The 22147-nt window shown below is 46.6% G+C and overlaps 1 protein-coding gene across 3 annotated transcripts in view; it reads right to left on the bottom strand.

Moving 5' to 3' along the window:
* The window catches only part of npas3 (neuronal PAS domain protein 3), a 231996-nt gene extending 219238 nt beyond the window's left edge, over window positions 1-12758 (bottom strand). For 2 of the 3 annotated variants that reach the window (XM_023951302.1, XM_023951303.1), the window contains exon 1: window positions 8654-9260. In XM_023951302.1, coding sequence (XP_023807070.1) covers window positions 8654-8700 — 47 coding nt within the window. In that variant the 5' untranslated portion in view covers window positions 8701-9260. Of the gene's footprint in view, window positions 1-8653; window positions 9261-11131 lie in introns of those variants that run through there. The other variant, XM_023951301.1, reaches the window with a different exon arrangement.
* Window positions 12759-22147: the final 9389 nt, after the last annotated feature.

The raw sequence follows: 22147 nt of genomic DNA, 5'->3' as shown, positions 1-22147 counted from the left end.
ACGAGGAAGAGCGAAGAGGCTTCCAAGATATCACTTTATGCTGAAAGTCCGCTCATTTGACACCAAAAAACCTTCGTCTTATCGTTCCTGTCATACCAAAAATGAAGACATCAAAAACATGGAGAGGCGTCGGCTGGTTTGCTTTTTAAGAACTTTTTTTTCCCCTGACCGAACCAACAAAAAACAGTCAAACCCCTGGTTTAAAGTGCCTCTTTCATGCAGAATTGACTTTTTGAGCTTTAAATTGTTTATGAGTAATGTTCATTTCTCACTAAGAACACCCTCAAAACACTTTTTTAAACCATTTACATATTTCTGAGCATTTCTCTAAAAAGCTGCTCTCTAAACAACATCCCCTCCCAATCCACGAGAATGAGTGGGTTCTTATTGTGACGTCACAAAGTGAGGAACAGCCTCTTCCAGGAAGAGCCTGTGCTGCAAGCCCCGCCCCCAGGCCGCTTAGCTAGCGGTGATGGGCTAAACACTTTCCTTTTCTATGCACCACCATATGCACATCCATCTTTGCAAAAGTTCAGCTGTTGTTTGTTTTCGTGGGTGAAACACAGACATGCTGCTGATGCTGATTTTAGGATGATGTCATGAAATGGGCGGCACCCACCAAAAGGCGGGGCCTCAGAGATCACTCTGAAAGGCTTATGGAAAGCCCTTTAAGACCTCGTCATGTAATTTTTATTCTTCCTAAAGCACCATCCTGGAGCAGCAGGGTTATTTTTTTTCTGGGAGTTTCTTTATTTTTTATCAGAGTGTCAAAAGACTGTAAAATGTATAAAACACGACTTAACAAACATTTCTGCTTGAATTTCCTAAAGACAACGATCAATAAGTGGATAAAAACCACTGGAGGGTTTGATGAGTCCTGTCGCCTCTCGAGTCAGCTTAAACCAAACGCCAGAGCAGGAACCACAACAACACCGGCTGCTTTAACGGACACAGACGGCATCAGTATAAGCCAAATAAAAAACGTGTCACCAATAATACTCCTGCGCCTCTTTCCAGCCCTTATAAATGCTTCAGCTGTTTGCTGTGCAGCATCATTTACATTTTCATCCATTTCACCATCTGGGACGAAGCCAGCGTCTGTCGGAGCGGCGCATTCACGCATTGTTATTCAGCAACAAGGCTCAAACCGCTGCTCCTCAGGCCCAATTGTTGACAACAGACAATTCTATGCATTTGTTTTCCAAAGACAAATGTAAATTCAGCTTGAAAGGAAAAGCAATTTTCACTCAGACGTAAACTACAGGCACATCAGAGAACAATTTTCCTTCTTGTCTGATTACCGTGTTTACATGAACGAGTGGACGGAATCAAACCCCTGAAATCACAGAGGGAAGCGGCGCCGCGGCGGCGTGCAGCGGACACGAAAGTGTCGGGACTGCAGCTTCCTAACGACGCGTCGGTTCAAGCTGCGCCACAAACGCTGCCAAAGCCTGCCCCGTTCACGTCTCCCACTTAGCAGAGAAGGGGAGCGCCCCATGTTTGTGATCTTCTCCTCTGAGAAGGAGAGGTGGTGGTGGTGGTGGTGGGTGGGGGTGCCCTGGAAACAAAGCCAACTTTGTGCTCGGTGGTTTTTATGTTGTTTCTGACAGACTGCCAAAGCTGTCACCAGAAAGGAGCGCTCTTTTCTCACACTTCTGCACCGGAGGACTCTCATTTCAGACATTTTCTCTCACACTCTGTTGAGGCAAACCGAAGCAGTTTTGTGGCTCCTAGCATCATTTCCATAACTCAGGTTTGGAAATCTTACTTTGATAGTAAAATAACTTTAATAATATGTTACTGCGTCTCCTCTTTAGGCATTCAATCTCTGTAAATCTCCGGTAAAGCTGTGTGCAAGAGGAGGTGGCCCACAGGAAATGTCAAGGTCACAGACGGTCGCTGAACCCGCAGAGCAAAGATCGACACACCGTTTTTGCCAAAGCCGTGCTGCAGGTGACAGGTCTTAGCGAACACTTACTGATGATGTCATCGAGTGGTAGTAATGTCCAAATTGGAAGACAGTATTTTTCCACAATTCTCCGTTTGGAGGGCTAAATGTTGGGGTAGAGAGAAGCCAGAGGGGGGAGGGGAAGAGTTCAGATTCTACCTTGTTAGCAAATAAGTCTTAGTTAGCGCTATTAGCATATTTATGTTAGAGTTGTTAGCACATCTATGTTAGCAAACATTGTTGGAGCTACACGTCTTTGCTGTTAGCACTATAGACTATGTTAGATCTATTAGAAAACATCATTGAAACTTTTAAACAGCAATGTTAACGTTTTTATTACATAATGTTAGCCCATTCATGTGAGAGTTCGGCTGCATGTAGCTGTAATCACGTTGCTGGCACATACATGGCAGTGCTGTTAGTACATGTATGCAATGATTGTTAGCATACACATGTTGGAGCTGAAAGCACATCCAGGTCAGATCTTGGCACACATGTGAAGCTGTTAGCACAAGGATCTGAGTTGTTAGCATATGCCTGTTCAAGGTGTTTTCACATACACCCCCAAATGAGCACTTATGTGCATTTACCTGTAAGCACAGACTTTCAAACGTGTGTTACCTCAAACAAGACGAAGCTTTTCAAATGCTAAGCAACTTCTGTGTAAGATACATAATCCTGCACAGGACCTCTTCACAGCCAATTTGCTCCTTTAGCATAAAGGGATTTACTTGTGGATTTGCCTCATAACGGATATTAAAAAAGGTAAACAGAACTAATCTATAGCTGGCCGCAGCTAAAAACAGGGAAAGTTGATCTCAGAGGAACCCCACAGATGGAAGAAGGTCAAGGCAAACATTTCAACACCCAAAACTTGTCTGCAGTTGTTGAACAGATGGTAGAGCACTTCGCTTTAGAGAAATGAAATCATTAAGTATCGCTACATAGGTCTGATTTTAGTTTCACAACATCATAATTGTTCTGTATATCTGTTGGAGTACAGAACTATCAGCAACTCGACATGTTTCTGCGTTGTTTGCTTGGTTTTGTGGACACACTGTGTGAATGTGGGGGACACCATCGGCTGACCTGAGATCAGCTGCCAGAGCGGCAGAAAGAGGTGCTTTCTCCACGTAACTCTGACATGGATGTGAGAACAGATCAACAGTTTCTTCAGTCACCAATTCATCCGCAGAAAAAGTGAGAGCAGCACGGAAAGGTTCTTAAACCGCTTAAGCCCGCCACTGTTATGATAATACTGTCATTACTTTGGCAGATTATTTTTTACAGACATTTCTATGAGGGGCTGGAACTCTCTGAGAGAATGTATGGTTTAAAATATCACACACACACACACACACACACACACACACACACACACACACACACACACACACACACACACACACAGAGGCTCTCAGTCTGACTTTAGGCAATCAGGCAGGTGTTCCCACCTGCCTGCATCCTCTAGGTGAGTTAAACGTGCTCTCCTGCAGGGCTTTAAGAGGCTCTTACCCAGCCTGTGGATGAGTTCTCGTCATCCTGAGAGCTGTCCAGAGGTGAGAGTCAATCAGATCCATCAGTGATTCTGTCATCGCTCTCTCTAGTGTTTTTTTTTCATGGCTGAGCCAGTTCCACTCTGTTGAAATGTCTAATTTTATGTTTAGCAAATCTCCGCTTGTTTGTTTCTCTTTATTCTCTGTATCCTAAAGGGTTCGCGTTCTTCCTTTTGGATGTAAAAATACTCATCTTCAGTGCGAGTGAGTTTTACATCTTGACTTATGTGCTTTTAGTTTGTCGGGATTACACCAACGTCGAATAACTTTCCGACAAAAAACAAATGATTTTGTGCTTTGCTTGCCCTCACTGTGGGAAGAGAACTCCTGTTGATTTCTTTCCTTCTCAGACTTTTTTCTCTAAACACCCATTTTCTCTTCGATGGTTGAACGTATGCCGATGGAGTGATAACTGTTTGACATTCCAGAGAAACGGGGGCCACCTCAGCATCAAAAGATGAGGTGGCCTCAGACGACTGCAGCGTTCTGCCCCCCAGGCAGCAGAGGTCATGTCAAACCTATCAAAACATGAAAGAATTTCAAAGCAAAAACTAAAAAGTCAAAAAAGGCCAAATCTGGAACAAGACCCCCACCCCCACCCCCTCCTCACACACCTCTAAGCAGTTTCTCCACAGAACACCTTCATCTTAGCTCTCCATGCCGATTTACCCCTTCACTCTCTTTCTATCGAAAACCATGGATTTTATTGCCCCCCTCCTGGACCTAAAGCCCCCCTCTGATCATCTCTTGATCTATTGTCAACGCGTTCTCAGTGGTCTTTTAGTATCATTAGGCCATTTTTTGCCGGAAAAGGCTAAAAGGACATAGTTTCTGCAGAGTGGTTCATCAGAAATTCACCTCTGAGATGTGGGCGGGACTGTAGGTGTGAACACTCACTTCCTGTCATCTATCTGTTCACACCCCATCCTGCTAGCTTACAGCCCCACACACCCAACTCAATATTACTGATGCAGCAGAAATGGTGAGCAATGCTGGAGCCCTCCAGCCGTCCAGTTCTGATCCAGATTCCAGCGCAGACGAGGAAAACAAAGACGTTCATGGATCTATTTGTCTGACGGTGGATGCATCAGAATAGAGCGGAGCAGGAAACTCGTAAACCCCCCCCCAAGTATGTTCTGCGTCCCAAATCCAATCATTTTCAAATGTTTTTTATTTGTCTGCTCCTGATTCACGTTTTAACTGAAGAAAAACTCAAAAAATGCCACAAAATTGTTTTTAAAACACCAAAAAGAGGATTTTCATCAGAGCGGGTGTTCCATGTCCACCTCTTTTCTGTTCCTGCCCCCCCCCCCCCCCCGCCCCCCGCAATTGCTTCAGTCTTCCTCTCCATCCTCTTCCCCTCCGGCCACTGTGGTGTACTGATAGCAGGAGCTCTTGTGCAGTCGGCTGTGCAGCTGCCTCCCCCCTCCCTCTGTGCCCACTTCCTTTCTCCCACACTACCTGGAAATTAATTTGGTCTCCTCCAGATGTCTATCAGCGCTAAAATGCTCCCGGAAATAGATTGACAAACAGAGGCTCAGCCAAAAAGCTGCCGCAGCCTGACGGCCCGTCGGAGGGGAGCGGACGGACAGGGTTTGATGCCAGGCACGTGGTACGCTGGATGGAGAATGTTTGACACCAGACGCCGTAGAGTTTGACTTCTAATGATCGTCCATGCAGCAAATACACCTGATCCAGGTGATGACTGGGATCTGCAGGATGGAGACTTAAGAGGATGAGGATGTGATTCAATGTGTCCAGCTAACAACATCTGGATATTAACGCATGAAAGGAAAAGCAGGACGTTTGCTAAAAAATTCAGTCTGAATGGATTATGTTGGAACAGTTTGGAACCATCGACCACTAACGACTTTTCTGTTGAACCACAACACATTTTTCTAAATCTGTGCACGTCTGAATCCAAACTGTCTGTTCATCTGTTTGGAAATGATGTTTTTCAAATAAACTTTTCCAGCTGACAAGAGCACACACCCAGCTACAAAAAAATGAATAAAGGAGAGGAAATTCCAGACACAAACTAAAAAATTCACTTTCTTTCATCATCTTTTAAACCGTTTTGTCCTTTGGGGGTCTTAGGGCTGCTGGAGCCTATCCCCGCCACTCGTGTGCAAAGGCAGGGGACATCCTGGATAGGTCGCCAGTCTGTCGTAGGGCTACAATCACACACCCATACACACTCACATTCACACCAAAGAACAATTTAGAGTCACCAATGAACCTATGAAGTAGGTTTTTGGACAGTGGGAGGAAGCTGGAGAAAATCCACACCTGCACAGGGAGGAGATGCAAACAAAAAAATGTACTTTTTAATTTAAAAATAAAAATAAAGCAACAAAACAAGAGAAAAATGTGCAAAAAATGTTTGTATCTGAACTGTTTTTGTTGCTTTATATTATTCCTTTATCCTTAAATCACATTATATTTTATAAGTCATAATAAAACAGCATTTATAGTGTTTGTTTTTTTCAGCTTGTGCATGCCGTCACTTATAGAAAATGTGATCCTTTGGATCAGACCGTCTAAAGTTTGGTCTCTTGTCATGGTTATAGAATCAAAATGTGGCTAAATGTTGACAGGAGACGATGTGCTGCAGCTTTTGCCACATTTTCCTTTCAAACGTCCACCTTTTTTCTGCTGCATCCACTTCTTAAAGATCCGGCTGAAGGCAGCGTGCAGCCTTCACTGCAAACAGGAAGGCAGACATAATAACAGATAATAATTCCCCCACATGACAGCCTGAAAACACCCCCCCACCCCCTATCAGGGTGCAGCTCTCTGCCTCCTCTGTTCAGCAGGAATGAAGGGATGTAACCTCTGAGGGCATGATCAGTGAGGGACGAGCGGACAGCAGAGCCGTGTAATTTCAGCTCCATACATCCGACCTCTGACCTGCCTGTCTACTTTCTGCTCTTTAACAGCACATATATGCAAATAACCGGCTGCTAATACGCTGCTCAGCCGTGACCCCATACCTCCGACTTCAGTCACAGGGAGCGCCGAAGTGGCTCACGCGCCGCCAAACTCCAGCCAACACTTCACTCCGTTTCGTTTAGGACAAACAGAGGCTCACCGCTGCAGTTCAGTCCAACGGAACTAAAAGATCGGACAATAATCCAGATGTTTTTCCATTTTCTGCTATGATCTGAACGTTGGAGCCGCACAGAAACCTCTGGACCTCACTAAAAGAACACGGCCATCAAATATGTTCTCATCCTGCAGGTTCAAACCCACAGCCGTGTGAGGACACGAGACCGAGCCCAAACATGCACACGTCAGCACACGCAAGATCCCGATCCGGCGTTCTGCTCTTGAGAGACCTAACCGAAACCAGACACAGGACGAGGGTTTTCCTGCAGCCAGAGACCAGGAGAACCACGACACTGTCAAAATGCCCTTCAGCAAGGCACTGCGCCGCCCACAGAGGCTCTCATAGTTGTGGAAAATCTTTAGATCAAAGATATGATCTGATTTTACCGACAGCAGATAAATCCACCATGAAGCTCCAAACCAGGAGGATTTTAGCAGAATTTACTGTTTAGACAAAAACATTTATGAAAGAAGAAAAAAAACCTCTGGAGCCACTTTCACCTGCAGGACCAAATTCTCAAATTTCCCCGAAGGTGAATTATTTTAATATACCTCTTTTTTTAAACATTTGAACCATCACTAAACACACAAAAGTTTCTGTTTCTGATGGTTTTGACTTTTCCAGATGCATCTTATTTATTTATTGGAAAGTGACATGGCACATTAAAAATCCTCTCTGCACTAGAGTTAGCCAAAGGGCTATTTTTCTCTGTAGGACCTGGACAGGTGGACACGTGTCTCCCTAAATAATAAAAGTACAATATAAACATCGATAAGAATTAAAATTATATATCAATATTGCAAAAGCGTAAAAATACAGTACAATAAAGAATAAGCAACAAAAAACATAATTTGAGAAATAAAAACTGAAATATAACAAAACAGACGCAGTTGAAAAATTCCAAGTGGAAAACCAAACAATAAATAAATGAATAAAACATTTATTCAAACTTGTGGACAGTGATTGTTGCACGGTTGGAGGTCAAAGGTCATAGGATCAACACTGCAGATGTTTTTCAACTCTCCACAAGAATGAGGACACAAAAGGTGAGCTCCCAAAAATTATTTTAAAAAATTAAAACAAAACAGTTGGTGCTTATTTCAAAGTGAACTGTTGGAACTGAAATGACCAGAAAGGAGACAGAAAAAAAGGAATTGTGCTTCCACTGTGTTATTCTGAAGCTCACAGTGATCATGGTTTTACCCAAGACAAGCAAAACCTACATGCCCCCCCCCCCCCCCTCCACATACTTTGATTGCACTAACTTCAGGCTTTGAACAGCAGGAAGGAACCGGAACTCCCAGCAGACATCTCAGCGCAGCTGCAGAACTTTTCACGTAAAGAACCAGGAGAAGAGGACTTCCCATTAGCAGACCAGGATCCTTCATCCTTCCAACTGGAGGAAGAATCTAGTTTCTGATACAAACATAACCCCCACCTCTGTCTGCTGGATATGAAGGTATGTGCGCACGGGCGCACGCGCGCAGAGGAAAACAGGACAACAGCAGCTGACCTGCAGGCCTCCAGCAGAAGAAGATCCGCCGCTGGATCTTTGGCATCAACAGGTGAACCATCTGCGCTTTTCATGTGCGCACGACGACCCAGGTGAGTTTTATGTACGCCCGTCCGCGTGCGTGTGCATGCATCTGAAGAACATTTAAAGGTCATTTCCAGGTCTGCTCCCACAGCAGAACTTCACAGGCGCACTCGCGTGGGAATGGATTGTGTCCATTGACACCCGCCCACGCGTGCATTTCGTGTGTGCACGGCGTGCACACTACGCTGGCAGGATCAACACATTGCCGTGCGGGTGCACGCGCGCATTAACGAGCGCCGCGCATGCAGCAGATCTCAGACCTGTTACAGCTGACACACGCGCACAGACACATGAAGGGGCGCGCGCCCCCACGCCCCCGGCGTTGTTCCTGACAGCCACAAAGCTGCTGCGCGGCGGCTCTGCGCGGCCGCCTCCACCCGCGGGCGGCGGCCGCGTGCGGTGGCGCAGGCGCGCGTGCAGAGGCAGACATAAAAGCCCGTTACCGTTCTCTGCGCGCGGGGTCCTGGATGCTCGGCTTGGTGGGCGCCATCTTCCTCTTTTCTCTCCGCTGCCGGGGTTGGTGTGCACGCGGACGAGAGGCGCGCGGCGCCTGTCAGCAGTGCGTCATAGTCCGCGTGTTAAAACAAAGCCCCGTCCGTGTTTATCAAAGTGTGAGCACGTGCTTGCGTGGTCGGCTGGGCGCGTGCGTGCCCTCAGGAGCGGGGAATCACGCAGACGCGAAGCTACCGCAGCAGCGGCATGCCGCGCGCGCAACGCGGCTGGGATCCGAGGTGGAGCCTTTCAGATCCAGCTGTTTGCGTCTCCTGTCTCCGGCCGGTCCTCCACGCGCAGCCTCGGTCCTGGCTCCACGGAGAGCTCCCCTGCGTGTGCTCAGTGGGTGGGGGTGGGCGCGTCACATCTTCACGCGCCCGCCGCAGCGGCAGCGCTCGTTCCCCGTCGGAACGGCGGCGGGCGGAGTCCTCCGTTCGAGTCCGAGCATTTCTCCTCTTAAGAGGGGAGAGACGCGGCGCAGCTCCGCTCGTCTTCTCGGTCCCGGCGCAGCGCCGCCGCTCCGGAGCTGCTCCTGTCTGTGCGCGTGAGCGCGCGTGCGTGTACAATGCATCTTTTTGCTCTCCTGTGTTTAAGCGCATGGACCACAGCACCCCCCCCCCCCCCCCCACCACCACCACCACCCATAATAAAGCCATCTCAAGATTACTTTTCTTTGATCCCAAAATCTAAAACTTTCAACATCTTTGATCTAAATCTGCAAATCTGGTCCTTTAATGTTTTTTCAAATGTTTACAATCAGAATTTTTCTGAATTCTGACAAAACAAACGGATCCCTTTGGTTTGGATTTTTTCAACAGCTGAAGTGACCTGGGGGAGGCCATAGATGTTGGCCCGCAGCGGGCACTGGTGTACGCTCCTCAGCTCATTATCTTCCAGCAGAGCTGCCTCCTCTTTCCTTTTTTCTTTCCAACATTCATTTAAATTCCACCTTTTTTAATGTATAATTCATTGTAACCTAATCGCAGAGCAGTGTGATTAACCCCAAGGCTGCAGTCCTGGAAGCTGAGAGCCCTCCTGCTCTATACCAATGACCAGTCAAGGTCAAAGGCATGCTGGGTATTCTCCACACAAACACGGGGTTACAGGCGCTGGGGCGGCGCAGAGTAGAGCCCGGAGGAGCAGAAATGGCCTGCAGAGGCATGGATGGCTCCGACTTTTCCCCGTCAGCGTTCACCCCATCGATGGCTGCCGCAGAGATTCACAGTTGACGTGAGCGGGCGTTTTTTTTTTTTCTTTCTGAGGAAAAACCTGAAAGGTCACGGCTTTGACCTCTACAGTCAGAACCTGGGAGCTGAACTCACACCCTGAAAAACGGCGAGAGTTTGAGCGAGATGCGTCAGCAGCTCTGCTCCGTCCTCTCTGCCCCCAGCTCTGCTTACGGAGAGCAGCCAAACGGAGGCGACGGGGATAATGGAGCGGAATGTATCAACATATTAGCTCCCAGCTGTTTGTTGGGGAGAACATTAGGAGGCTGAGACGAAGGGCAGGTTGAAGACAGAAGAGGCGGCTGGATGCAAAGTGAAATTCTGCACTAATCAGGAGATGATTTGTGGGAAAAGAAACCTTCAAACTGGATCATCTAATCAGCTGAGTGCCCCCCCCCCCACCTCCTCACGAAGATCTTCAATTTCAGGGTCCAAAATCGACGTACGGCCTCCAACAAACGGGCTAACCTCTCTATGGTGGGGGCCCGCTGTGTGTTTGTGTCAGCCGCTTTGCTTTAAATAACAATGCCCCCCCCCCCCTCCTTCACCTCACATTTGTCTCTCAGAGGGCTCTCAGAAGCCCCCGCTGTGATTTATGCTCCGTGTGCCCCCCCACCACAGCCACAGGTTTCCATGTTCGAAACCTGAGGATTTTCCAGCAGAACCCCCCAAACGACCCCCCCCCCCAGGTGAAGGTCATTCACAGTCAGGGTACAATTCAGAATAAGAACATGAGGAGGATTATCATCAACGGACGGGTTCTTCTTCATTTCTGCTCAACTTTTTCTGCTGATCAGTTTGAAGCACCTGCATTTCACCTGTTTCCCTGCCTCCTCTTCATCACCTCTGAGGATGAATCTTTTTTTAAAGCATAAACTGACTGAGTTTGAAGGAGAGAGGTGGAGCAGAAGCAGAATGAGAACATTGTGTGTGTCCATCTGAAAATATTCCAATCTTTTCCATCCAGTTTCTCTGCTTTCAAACCTCAGACTCCAAATGTTTCTCTGTCATAAAACAAACAAAAAGCTTTAAAAAAAATGTCCACTGAGTTAAAGATGCCCAACTGAACGTGACAGCTCGTTATAATAATAAATCGAGGGAATTTCTGAGAAGACAAATCTCTGACATGGAATTTGTTCTTTCTCAGTTTCCCGGGACTGTTCCGCGCTCGCGGCGCTACAGGTAGACACAGTCCTCACGTACCTTTGCTGGTAGGCGGTGATTCCCTGCAGGCTCTGCGGGGTCCCGTTCGTGGCTCCGGGGACCGGCACGCGCCCCACCGGCGGGCCGGCCATCATCCCGCCGCCGGCGCCGCCTCCGCCGCCGGCTCCTCCGGCCGCCGAGGCCGTCACCTGCACGCTGAAATCGGGAAAGATCCTGATCATGGTCCCGGGGCGCCCGGTGCCTCCTCCCGCAGAGAGCCGCTGACGGTCCGGGGGAGGGGGGGCTCAGATCAAACGAGTGAGTGATTCAGAAGCGGATCGAGCAGCTCGTGGTTTCTTCTGAACTAACCCTGTGATCGAAGTGTCAGGAAAATCCCGAGCATGGTCCCGCGGCGCGGCAGGTTACAGAGGACGCGCAACATCTGAGGGGAAGTCTTTCTTCAGTCTTCAGAGATGACCCCCCATCTCCACATCATGGTCCCTCTCTGCTGCTTTGCTCCTCGTGCAGTGGATGGAGGAGTTGAGAGGAGCTGCCTCCTCCGGCTCGGGGCTCGTCGCTGCTCCAACTCCAACTGCGCTCCTTCAGCCGGACTGCGCGGCGCGCTCTCCCGCCGACACACGCATCCCGCCCGGGTGTCCACGGAGCTCAGCGGGTGTTTGTGGAAACCTGGAGTCAGGCAGTCAGGCAGTCAGAGCTCCACCTGTCAACAGCAGTGACAGCGCTGCGCCTCAGTCCTGCAGCGGAGCAGCAGCATCAGCTGCAGCAGCGTGCGAGTCTGTGTCGGAATGTCAGCCGGCGGATGCGCGTGCGCGGCTGGTCCTCTGCGCTGCACGCGCACGGGGGTGGGGTGTGCGCTAGACGTGGCTCAGAAGAACGCAGCAGGAAAGTGAACTTCTATATCAAACTGAAGTGATTTGGGGACAGAAGCAGGCGTAGCTCACGCGCTTAAACTAGTGACAGACAAACATAAATGAATAACATAAAAGAGTGAAAGAAAAAAAACTCACAAATTTAAAAAAGAAAAAAGCTACCAATGACAGAAAAGTCCAGACGGAACCCGGAGAGTCTAAACAGCCTGTAGTTTCTGAGAAACGTTCCTCTCCAAATAGAATCGACTCAAACTTTACTTTCAGGAAAGACTAACTTCTTTGTCAGTGGGGGGGTGACACTCGCCCTGTTGCGTCCTGCCAGCGGAGCTGTTTGCGCCACAGTCTTTGCGCGCGCGGCTGAAGACGCTCCTCTGCTCTGCGCGCTCGTGGAGCTGCGTGTGTGATCAGACTCCCGAAAGAGCCCCCACCCCCAAACTCCATAAAACTCTGCCTCCTCCCACTTTCTCTCCCGCTCCCAGCTCGATGGATCAGCTCGTGCTGGTTCCAGACGGATCCGCGCCGCAGGTGCGCGCGGACGGAGCTGCTGCTCTCTGCACAAACCTTAAGGAAGCGACAGGCAAAGAGCAGCTCGCGCCATTCCACCGGAAAACGGACTGCAGGCTTCAGTCATGACACTTTTTCTAAGACTTTCACGCGTGAAAGTTCATCCGTGCCACATGATGCTCTGCAGAACTCCTTACAAACATTTTACAGGAAGTGACGTCAGCTCGAATCACGAAGCAGAAAACTCAAAGGGATATAGAGCTGTGGAAGAGGATGCTAAGATCCAGCAAGTATGACGTCACAGACACATCAAAATGTGTCTGGAGACAGAAAATTATTGGACAAATATTGATAACTAGTTTTTGCCACGACTCCACTGGATTTGTTATTTATCCTTTTTACAACTGTGGATTTTCTTTTGGGCTCTGGATCTAGACGGAATGATTTATAAATATTAAAATAAAAAAATGAATAACATCATAAATTTCAACCATATTAAATTATATTAGATTATTGCAAAAAAGGGGGTGTGCTGCCGGTCTGCTGCTCTGTATGAGTGAGTGTAAATGGGGGGGACTTCAAATCCAGCAAGATTATTTACAAGAGAATTGAACTCTTGGCTCTGAGGAAAGGTAAGGTTGAATTAAGGCACGACATTCCCAAAGAGTTGAGAAGGAGACAGAGAGGGACGGAAGTTTAAAGCAAAAGCCCTCGCCAAAAAGGAACCCAGCCGGAGACACAAACCACCAGTTCCCTCTGTGATTATGGATCATGTAAACGCCTTACCAAATAAGGCAGATGAACTTTCTGCATTAGTTTGAGTGCTGCTTATGTATGCTGACAGAGACTTGGCTAACAGCTAACACACCTGCATCAATGCAGTGCTACCTGGCTTCTCATTGGCATGAGCTGACGGAGACAGCGCGGCATGTGGGAGAAGCAAAGAAGGTGGCCTCGTATTATACATCAATAATAAGTGGCGTAACCCCGGACACTTTCCCATTAAAAAGATTATATGCTGCAGAGACTGTGAGCTTTTAGCTGTTGGACTGCGTCCGTTTCACATACCTCTGGAGTTTGCGCATGTCCTGGCGCACATGGAAACAGCGGTGGAGGCCGTGGTTAACACAGGCACGGACTCCAAACACGACTCCTGAAGGCACTCGTGGTCATCTCAGGGGACTTTGATCATGTCACGCTATCAACTATGCATCAATATGGGTACTGCCCCACTCATGATGTACTATTGATTGCTCTTATGTCAACATCAAAGATGCATATCAAGCCACGCCTCTTCCCCCTCTCTGCAAATCAGACCACGTCCTGTTTCCTTACAGCCAACATACACACCCCTCATGAAGAGGCAACCTGCAACAACAGTGAGGAGGAGAAGGAGCTCAGGGACGGTTTTGGAAGCTGGAGCGTGCTGCTGGACAGTTATGGAGAGGATATTGAGGGAGCAACTCAGTGCTCAAGGATGGATGGTCAGGGATGAAAACAATCACAGGATGCAAGAATGAGACAGGTGTGGTTAGGGGAAGCGCTGAAACATCCAATGACATGAATCCCTATTTTAATAGGTTTAATGTTACACCTGTCATCCCCACTGTTTCCAAAATCAGCCCGATCTGCACCAAACCCACCACTGGTCCCTCTCCACTGCCTGCCCTCAGCCTTCTCCCAGCTGATGATGGTCCAGTTGCTAAGGATGCTCTTTCTTCATTCCTTAATAACAATATTGCTCCTCCTCCATTGCATGCGATCCATGCCACTCATCTGCAAAATTTGCATTCTCCCCTCAGCTCCCCATTACATCACAGAACATCAGGTGAGGAAGGAACTGCAGAGACTTTGCATCAGGAAAGCACCAGGTAAGGTTTGTCCAAGACTGTTTAAATCATGGGCAATGAGCTTGGGGGTCCTCTCCAGCATCTCTGTGATCTGAGCCGCATTTGGGACATGTTCCTTCTCTTTGGAAGACGTCCTGCATAGTCCCCTTCCCTAAGGTGAAGAAACCCAAGGGCGATAACAACTACCGGCCTCGCATGTAATGAATATCTGTGAGAGGTTGGTGCTGCAGCAGCAGAAGCCACTGGTGCAGGATGACCAGGATCCACTGCAGGTCGCCTACAGGGAGAGAGTGGGGGGAAGAGGACGCTGTCCTCTGTTTGTACATCGCACTCTCTCATACATGGATGACGGAGGTTGTGCTGTGAGCATGCTGTCCTTTGACCTCTCATGTGCCTTTAATACCATGCAAACTCATGGAACTGTACTGTCTCATGCTCTGTTCACGCTGTACATGTCTGACTTCTGCCAGAACACTACGACCTGCCATATGCAGAAGTTTTCAGACGATACAGCCATTATGGCCTGCTTCAAAAGGGGAGAGGAGGGGGAGTATGGGCGGCTTGTGGAGCCTGGAGCAGGAAGAATCAGCTGCAGCTGAATGTCTAGAGGACCAAAGAAATGGTCCTGGACTTCAGAAGAAAGCCTCCAACACCTCCACCCACATACATTGAGGGGGAGACAGCATGGAGATGGTACAGTCCTACAAGTACCTGGGGTCGTGTTGGAAAACAAGCTGGACTGAACCACCAATACAGACCACTTTTGCAAGAAGAGCCTGTCCAGGCTGTACTTCCTTCGTAGGCTGCGCTCATTTACTATTTTGATACCAATTTGATAAAACTCTTAATCAGTATTCATTTCCCAAAGGGTACCACAGTCGAACTTTGCATACTTCCCCGTTTGATGACTAATATTTTCTCTAGTTAATGTTCTTGTTATTCTCTGTTTACCATAGTAAATCAAAAATGTTATAGCCTATTTAAAATGTAACACTTTTATAGTTTAAATATTGTAAAAATGTAAAAGCTACATGTTGTAAATTAATGGCTGGAAAAAAAGTGTATTTTTTTCTAATAGTGTTGTCAGGTTGGGAGGAGCTGGTGAACGTGAAGGACCCAAAATGCAGAGACGGGAGGCACACGGTTCCAGGGCAAGGGGTTTATTCACAATGGAAATGGAAAGCAGAAACTCTTTCTTGCTGATGCAGCCGTGTTACTTTTTTGATGGACCTATAATCTTCATACGCCGTCATTTAAATCTCCGACTCCGTCTCACTGAAGTTTAGCGCTTTTTTTTTTTCACCAGGCGTTTCCATGGTGACTCCGGAAATGGGCGATCCATTAAAAATGTCTTTATGTACATGCCGTGCACGTGCATTAACCCAGGGTTACCAAGTCGAGCGTAATTACGCCAACTCATATCCGGTCTTTTGGAAACGGCATACCCGGAGTAAGCAAGTACAGGTGGATTTCAGCCAGAGTTCAGGCTTAAAGTCAGGGTAGTTTAAACATGCTTCCTGGAATACCCCCCAGGAAAACAAAACTAAACTCACTGTGGGCAAAACATGAAGACATGGCAGAAGGGATGAGACGTTAGTGGACCAGCACAAGAGGAAGGCAGAGACAAGACTTAAATACAAACAGCACTGACAAGACACAGGTGAACAAGATCAGGAGAGATTGGGACTAAGGAAGTAAAACTCAAAAGCATGACAAAACAGGAAACTTTTCAAAATAAACAGAACTCAAACATGACAGAACAGGATAGAAAGCAAAAACCAATACAAAGAAACCCAAACCATGACAAGTGTAGTGAGATTTTGCAGCTCTAGCTCAGTTTTTACCAGTAAGAAACTGGACCAAATGGTTCTTTTAAAGGTTGCAGACCTGGTTTAGCTGTTGCATTGATAGCATTCATAGCGTTCATTGATCGCACGCTGAGAGTTTAACGGCTTGAACTTTTTTTCACCCCTAATCGCCGCAATGCAGCACTGTGACCAATCAGGGACTTGGATTTGATATTGACGTGTACGTAGCGTCCTTTGCAAAACACAGAAGTAACAACCATTGTAATCACAACCACAGAGGGGAAATGAATAATATGCAGTTTGTGCTCGGCAGGATTAATACGACACCAAGACTGACATTTATAGGAACAGAGCTGTGAAAACAGAAAGCCTCCAGCAATATATGTGGGATTTGCACCACTTTGACTTTTCACATCAAGTTTTACCCCACTGTAGGAGGCAGACAAGCGCTGGTAAACAGTAAAAAAACAAAAGAAGAAGAATCCCCCTCCCAGCGTGTCTGGTGTGAACACCACCGGCTGAACGTGCATTCAAGAACCCGTATACAACATATGTTCTTAAACGGCCCACATATGGCCAGTGTGAATGCAGCATCATACCTAGAGACACTTGACCATTTACTTATGTAGCATGGACTACGAGAGAAAGCCAGAGTGCCCCCCCCCCTCCAAAAAAAACCAAAAACAAACACATAAAGACAGAAAGAACATGCAGACCCCACACATATAGGTCCCAGCTGGGATTCAAACCAGGCAGGGACTTCTCACTGTGAGGTGAAGGTGCCAACCACTACACCACCATGCAGCCCTGCTGTAATTATTATATGGTCATTGCTGTGCTTTAGATGCACTTGTCTATAGGTACTGTAAATATTTTTGTATTCACTAAAGTAAAAAAAAGACGATCACTTCATACAAACGCAATGAAATGTGGACGTTTTCCTTTTGGGAAGAGAACCCATGTTTTGCAGCAGATCCTGTCAGGTAGGGAGGGTTGCTGAGCATGAAGGACCCAAAATGCAGAGACAGGGGGGACACAGTTCCTAGTCAAGGGGTTTATTATCTAACAGAAGGAGCTGCTGAGCAGGGAACCCAAAACAAAAGTTGCTGTAGGCTAACCAGGTAAACAGGCAAACAGGGCAGAAGACGGACAGGGAAATGACTGTTTGGACCAGCACCAGAGGAAGCCAGAGACGGGACGATTATACAAACAGGACTGACGAGACACAGGTGAAATAAACCAGGGGAGAATGGGAACAGCAAAGTAAAACTCAAAACCATGACATACAGGAAACCTTCAAAATAAAACAGGAAGCAGAACTCAAATCTTGACAGAAACGAAGAGGAGGCAAAAACTAAGGCCAAAAAGCCAAACCATGATAGTACACCCCCCCCCCCCCCCCCCCCCCCCCCCCCCCCTCTCAAGGAACCACACTGAGGCTCCAAAAATTCAGCCAAGGAGGAGGGGCCCCGGAGGACGATCTTTGACGGGCAACAGAGCCCATGGAGGCCGGGCCGGGGACACCAGCGAGGCAGTGAAGATGAGTCCGGAGGACGGCCCGGTACACTGGGGTGGCCGTGCTGTTGGGTGAGGCAGACGAGGAGGGTCTGGAGGACGGCTGGGAGACTGTCAGTCTAATTGTTTCACATCTCCTGACTTCTTCAGCAACCTTTCTGTATGAACATGTAGCTCCATCTGAACAACTGTGCCTCTTCTGCAAACACCTCAAGTGGTCCCAGAGATTCTGGAAACCCCTCAGAAGGGCAGCACATGAGAGCAACGGTTCTAGTTTTATAAACATGTTTATATTCTTTTCTTTTTTTCAATCTACCACATTACCACAGAGCGTTGAGGCTTGCTGTGCTGTGGTCGGCTGCAGAAGCCAGAACACATGGCCTCTGCACAAACCTTCCTCCTTCTTCATCCTTTAGTGGAAGTGGAGTTTACTGAAACAGTTTTTATTCCACCTCAGACCTCTGCCTCTGAGATGAATTAGCAGAACAAAAACTAATCTGCATCCTGACATTTTCAGCACAGGGCATCGAACAGCCCACTCTGGGGGCCTTACTCCTCTCTTCCTTATTGAGCCACACAGGACGGATTTTCAATATTTCATTCTCCTCTGGACCTACCCAACCCTTCCAGGACTCTGCACTGGCTCCACGCTTAACTATTAACCTGCAGTTCTTTCTCCTTCTGGAGGAAAACACAGCTCTAATAAAGCATCCCCATTGAACTGATTAAATACCAATAAAACACACACTGCAGCAGGCTCACAGTCCAAATTGGATTGCAGCTCCAACCAACAACACCTAATGAAAACCACTGTTAGCAAGCCTCAATACAGTTTAGCTCTGTGTGTGAGCATGTGTGTGTGTATGTGCAGAAGTGACATCAGTTTTCAGCTGAGACATGCGAGCCCCTTCAATGTTCGACCGCATGACCACCAATCAGCTGGTTTCAAGCTGTGGAGCAGAAATGCATTTGCAGCCCTTTGCTGTTTGCATGGTTTTGTGTGTTTACAGTCTGCACAGAGGCTTCATTACCGAGCTGAGAGCAGGGAAATTACAGCAGACAGAATCAGGACAGTCAACCTGCTGTTGTCCCTCAGGACCACACGATGAACACTTAATTAAGCATGCACATTTACAAACACCGGACTCTCCTGCTCTCACAGCTACGCATGCAGAAGCCCATCCAAACGCCACATCTTCTTCTCAAGCCCACCTGACTTTTGGGGAATGAAAGTTAACTTTAAACATTCATCATTCTGATGAAAGGAGACATGCAGACCAGTGACATGCAGTGAGGTTCACGGCTGGTGAGGCACTGACTGACTGACGTCATTTACAAACAAATGAAGCCTACAGAGTAGCTTATTCACCATTTGATTGGCAACAGCTAATGTGTGTTGTTTAAAATTTAATTTCAACATTTTCCTTCAGTTTAAAAATTGTATCATGGAAAAAAGAATCACCAAAATAGTTACTATTGTCTTACTTTGACTTATATGAAGTCTGTGTGCCGCTCCTTCTGTGGAAAAACATGGATAACCTGTTTGTAGAAGCTTTTCTTTCTTCTCTCCAGATTTCAAAGTCTGTCTGTCTCAATGGAGATCACAGCCAGTGACGTGTTTAAAAAATCCTGAGTTTAGACACATAATCCTCCACTTAGAAAATCATGATAAACAATATTAAAAAATAACTGGACAGCTTTTAGTCTTGCTACCACTAATTCTATTCTTTAACTGCAGTATCACATTCTCTAAGATCAACAGCGCCCTCACCTGGTGTATTTCTAATGCACATTTTTGTTGACAAAAGACTAAATGGGTCACAAAGTGGCACCAATGTAAGCAGACAGTTGGAGAGAAAAAATGAAGTAGTTAAAAATGAAATGTATTTTATGATGATAGAAAGACCGAAACAGTAAAGGGCATGTGACAGTTGCAGTTCTGGTCAGTGTGTGCGGCACTGGCTGGGCGCAGGTGAGGCAAGAGCTGCTGGTGCCTCACCTGTACCTTTCCCATGTATTGGAACCGTAAATTCAGAAATTCGCTACTTTACAGAAAAAAGTACAGTGGGGCATAAAGGATTTAATCAGCCACCAATTGTGCAAGTTCTCCCACATAAAAAGACGAGAGAGGTCTTCTGTTTTTAAACGGCAAATATGACGTCATCGATTTCACGAAGTGCAAATCTCATTGGTATGAGCGTTTTGCAACGACCATTTATGAATCCACTGTATTCTGAAAATGGAAACATTAACCGCGGTTACATGCGCAAAATATCTTGATCGGATCAATGATCGGATTAGAATTCAACCGTGTACATGGGATCAGAAAAACCTTTTCCGATAACCGGTACAAATGTTCACATTGCCACACTTTTGGTCGGAATAAATCATTTGGTCATGCGCAGTAGTGTTGAAAATACCGGAAGAGGACATCTGTCCTGTTGTAAACAGAGTTGCCATATACATTTATGCAACAGCTCGGTAACATACGAGATGAACTTCTAAATATGCTTTTATTAATGTTATGAATACTATGAAGGGCCTGTTTGCTCATCATTTTATTTTTAATCAGTGTGGTCCGTGCTTGTTTTTGTGGGAGAACGGAGCTGGAAGAAGCCAGGTTATGAGAAGGCTAACACGCGCTAACAACAATAGCCTTGTTTGATGAACACAAAATCTATGCGGGAAATGCTGCAATCTGCATCTTGGCTGCACGTAAATATGTGGGAATAACATCAGCCTTTATTTTGTCGGGACACGACTGGAAACACAAATCCACGTGATTGTTTTTACAGTTTCTAAGGACTGAGCAGCATTTCTGCTTTGAAAAGTTCACACACCGCCCCAAAGCCGGTGTGAGCTCTGCTCGGAGACACGATTCTACCGGGAGACACGGTTCTTCTGACCTATCTCGATTGGAAAGAAATTTTGATCCCAACGAGTCTGATCGGGGCAGAGTATTCCGAACGGCGTGTTTACATGACTCATTTTCTTCCGATCAGGCGTTCTTTCCGATTACTTTTGTCCATGTAAACACAGCTATTGATATTTGATTAAAAATACATTTGAATACATTTTATTTGCAAAATTTTGTTCAAATGCAATGCATTGTGGTCTATCTTCGCCAATCTAGTGAGCATCGATGCACACTGATTTTTCACAGAGACTTCTGGGAAATTTCTTGGGCACTCGACTTTGGAATTTTAGATTCAGACAGGACTACAACAACACACTATTTAGTGCACTATGTAGAAAGTGGTGAAGGAATTCGAACATTGCCTGATTTTTAAAGAATTTATTTGTAATGACGGTGTAAAAATATGTGTTTGGTGACCTACAAACAAGCAAGATTTCTGTCTCTCACAGACCTGTAACTTCTTCTGTAAGAGGATCCTCTGTCTTCCACACGTTACCTGTATTAATGACACCTGTTTAAACTGGTTCTCTATAGAAAAGACACCTGTCCACAACCTCAAACAGTCACACTCCAAACTCCACTAGGGCCACAATCAAAGAGCTGTCTAAGGACACCAAAAACCAAATTGTTGACCTGCACCAGGCAGGGAAGACTGAATCTGCAATAGGTAAGCAGCTTGGTGCAAAGAAATCAACTGGTGGAGCAATTATTACAAAATGGAAGACATACAAGACCACTGATAATCTCCCGTAAAATGATCACAGGGGGACCTAATGAATGACCTGCAGAGAGCTGGTTAGTAACAAAGGCTACCATCAGTAACCCACTACACCACCAGGTACTCATAACCTGCAGTGCCAGGCAGGTCCCAATGTTAAAGCCAGTACATGTGCAGGCCATACCTACTATAAAGCATGGAGGTGGAAACATCATGCTTTGTGGGTGATTTTCAGCAAAGGGACCAGGACGGGACGACTGATCCGTGATTAGGAGGGCCATGTATTAGATCCGTGATTAGAGGGGCCATGTATGGTCAGATTTTGAGTGAAAACCTCCTTCCATCAGCAAGGACATTAAAATTTAAACATGGCTGGGTCTTTCAGCATGACAACCATCCCAAACAACCTGTTTGGGTAACTAACGAGTGGCTTCATAAGAAGATTTCAAGGTCATGGATTGGCCTAGCCAGTCTGCAGATCTCAACTCCAAAGAAAAGCCGTCTGTGTTGCCCAGCGACAACCCCAAAACATCACTGCTCTAGAGGAGATCTGCATGGAAGAATGGGCCAAAACAACAGCAAAAGTTTGTGACAACCTTGTTGAGACTTACAGAAAACATTTGACTTCTGTCATTGCCAACAAAGGGTATAAAACAAAGTACTGAGTCGAACTTTTGATTATGACAAATTACTTATTTTCCACTATAGTATGAGAAGATATATCTACCATGCCTGTTAAACAAACACAAGAAAAAGGATGAAGATTTTTTCAAAACAAACCACTAAAATGAGAAAAAAATAAAAACAAAAGTAAACTCAAGTCACGCGGAGTGGATCGCTGGGTCAGTCAATATGCTCTTGTCCAACAGAAAGA

Source organism: Oryzias latipes, chromosome 22, assembly GCF_002234675.1.
Source record: "Oryzias latipes chromosome 22, ASM223467v1".
Lineage (NCBI taxonomy): Eukaryota > Metazoa > Chordata > Actinopteri > Beloniformes > Adrianichthyidae > Oryzias > Oryzias latipes.
Note: the sequence above shows the minus strand (reverse complement) of the source record. Positions and strands in the feature narration are given on the sequence as shown.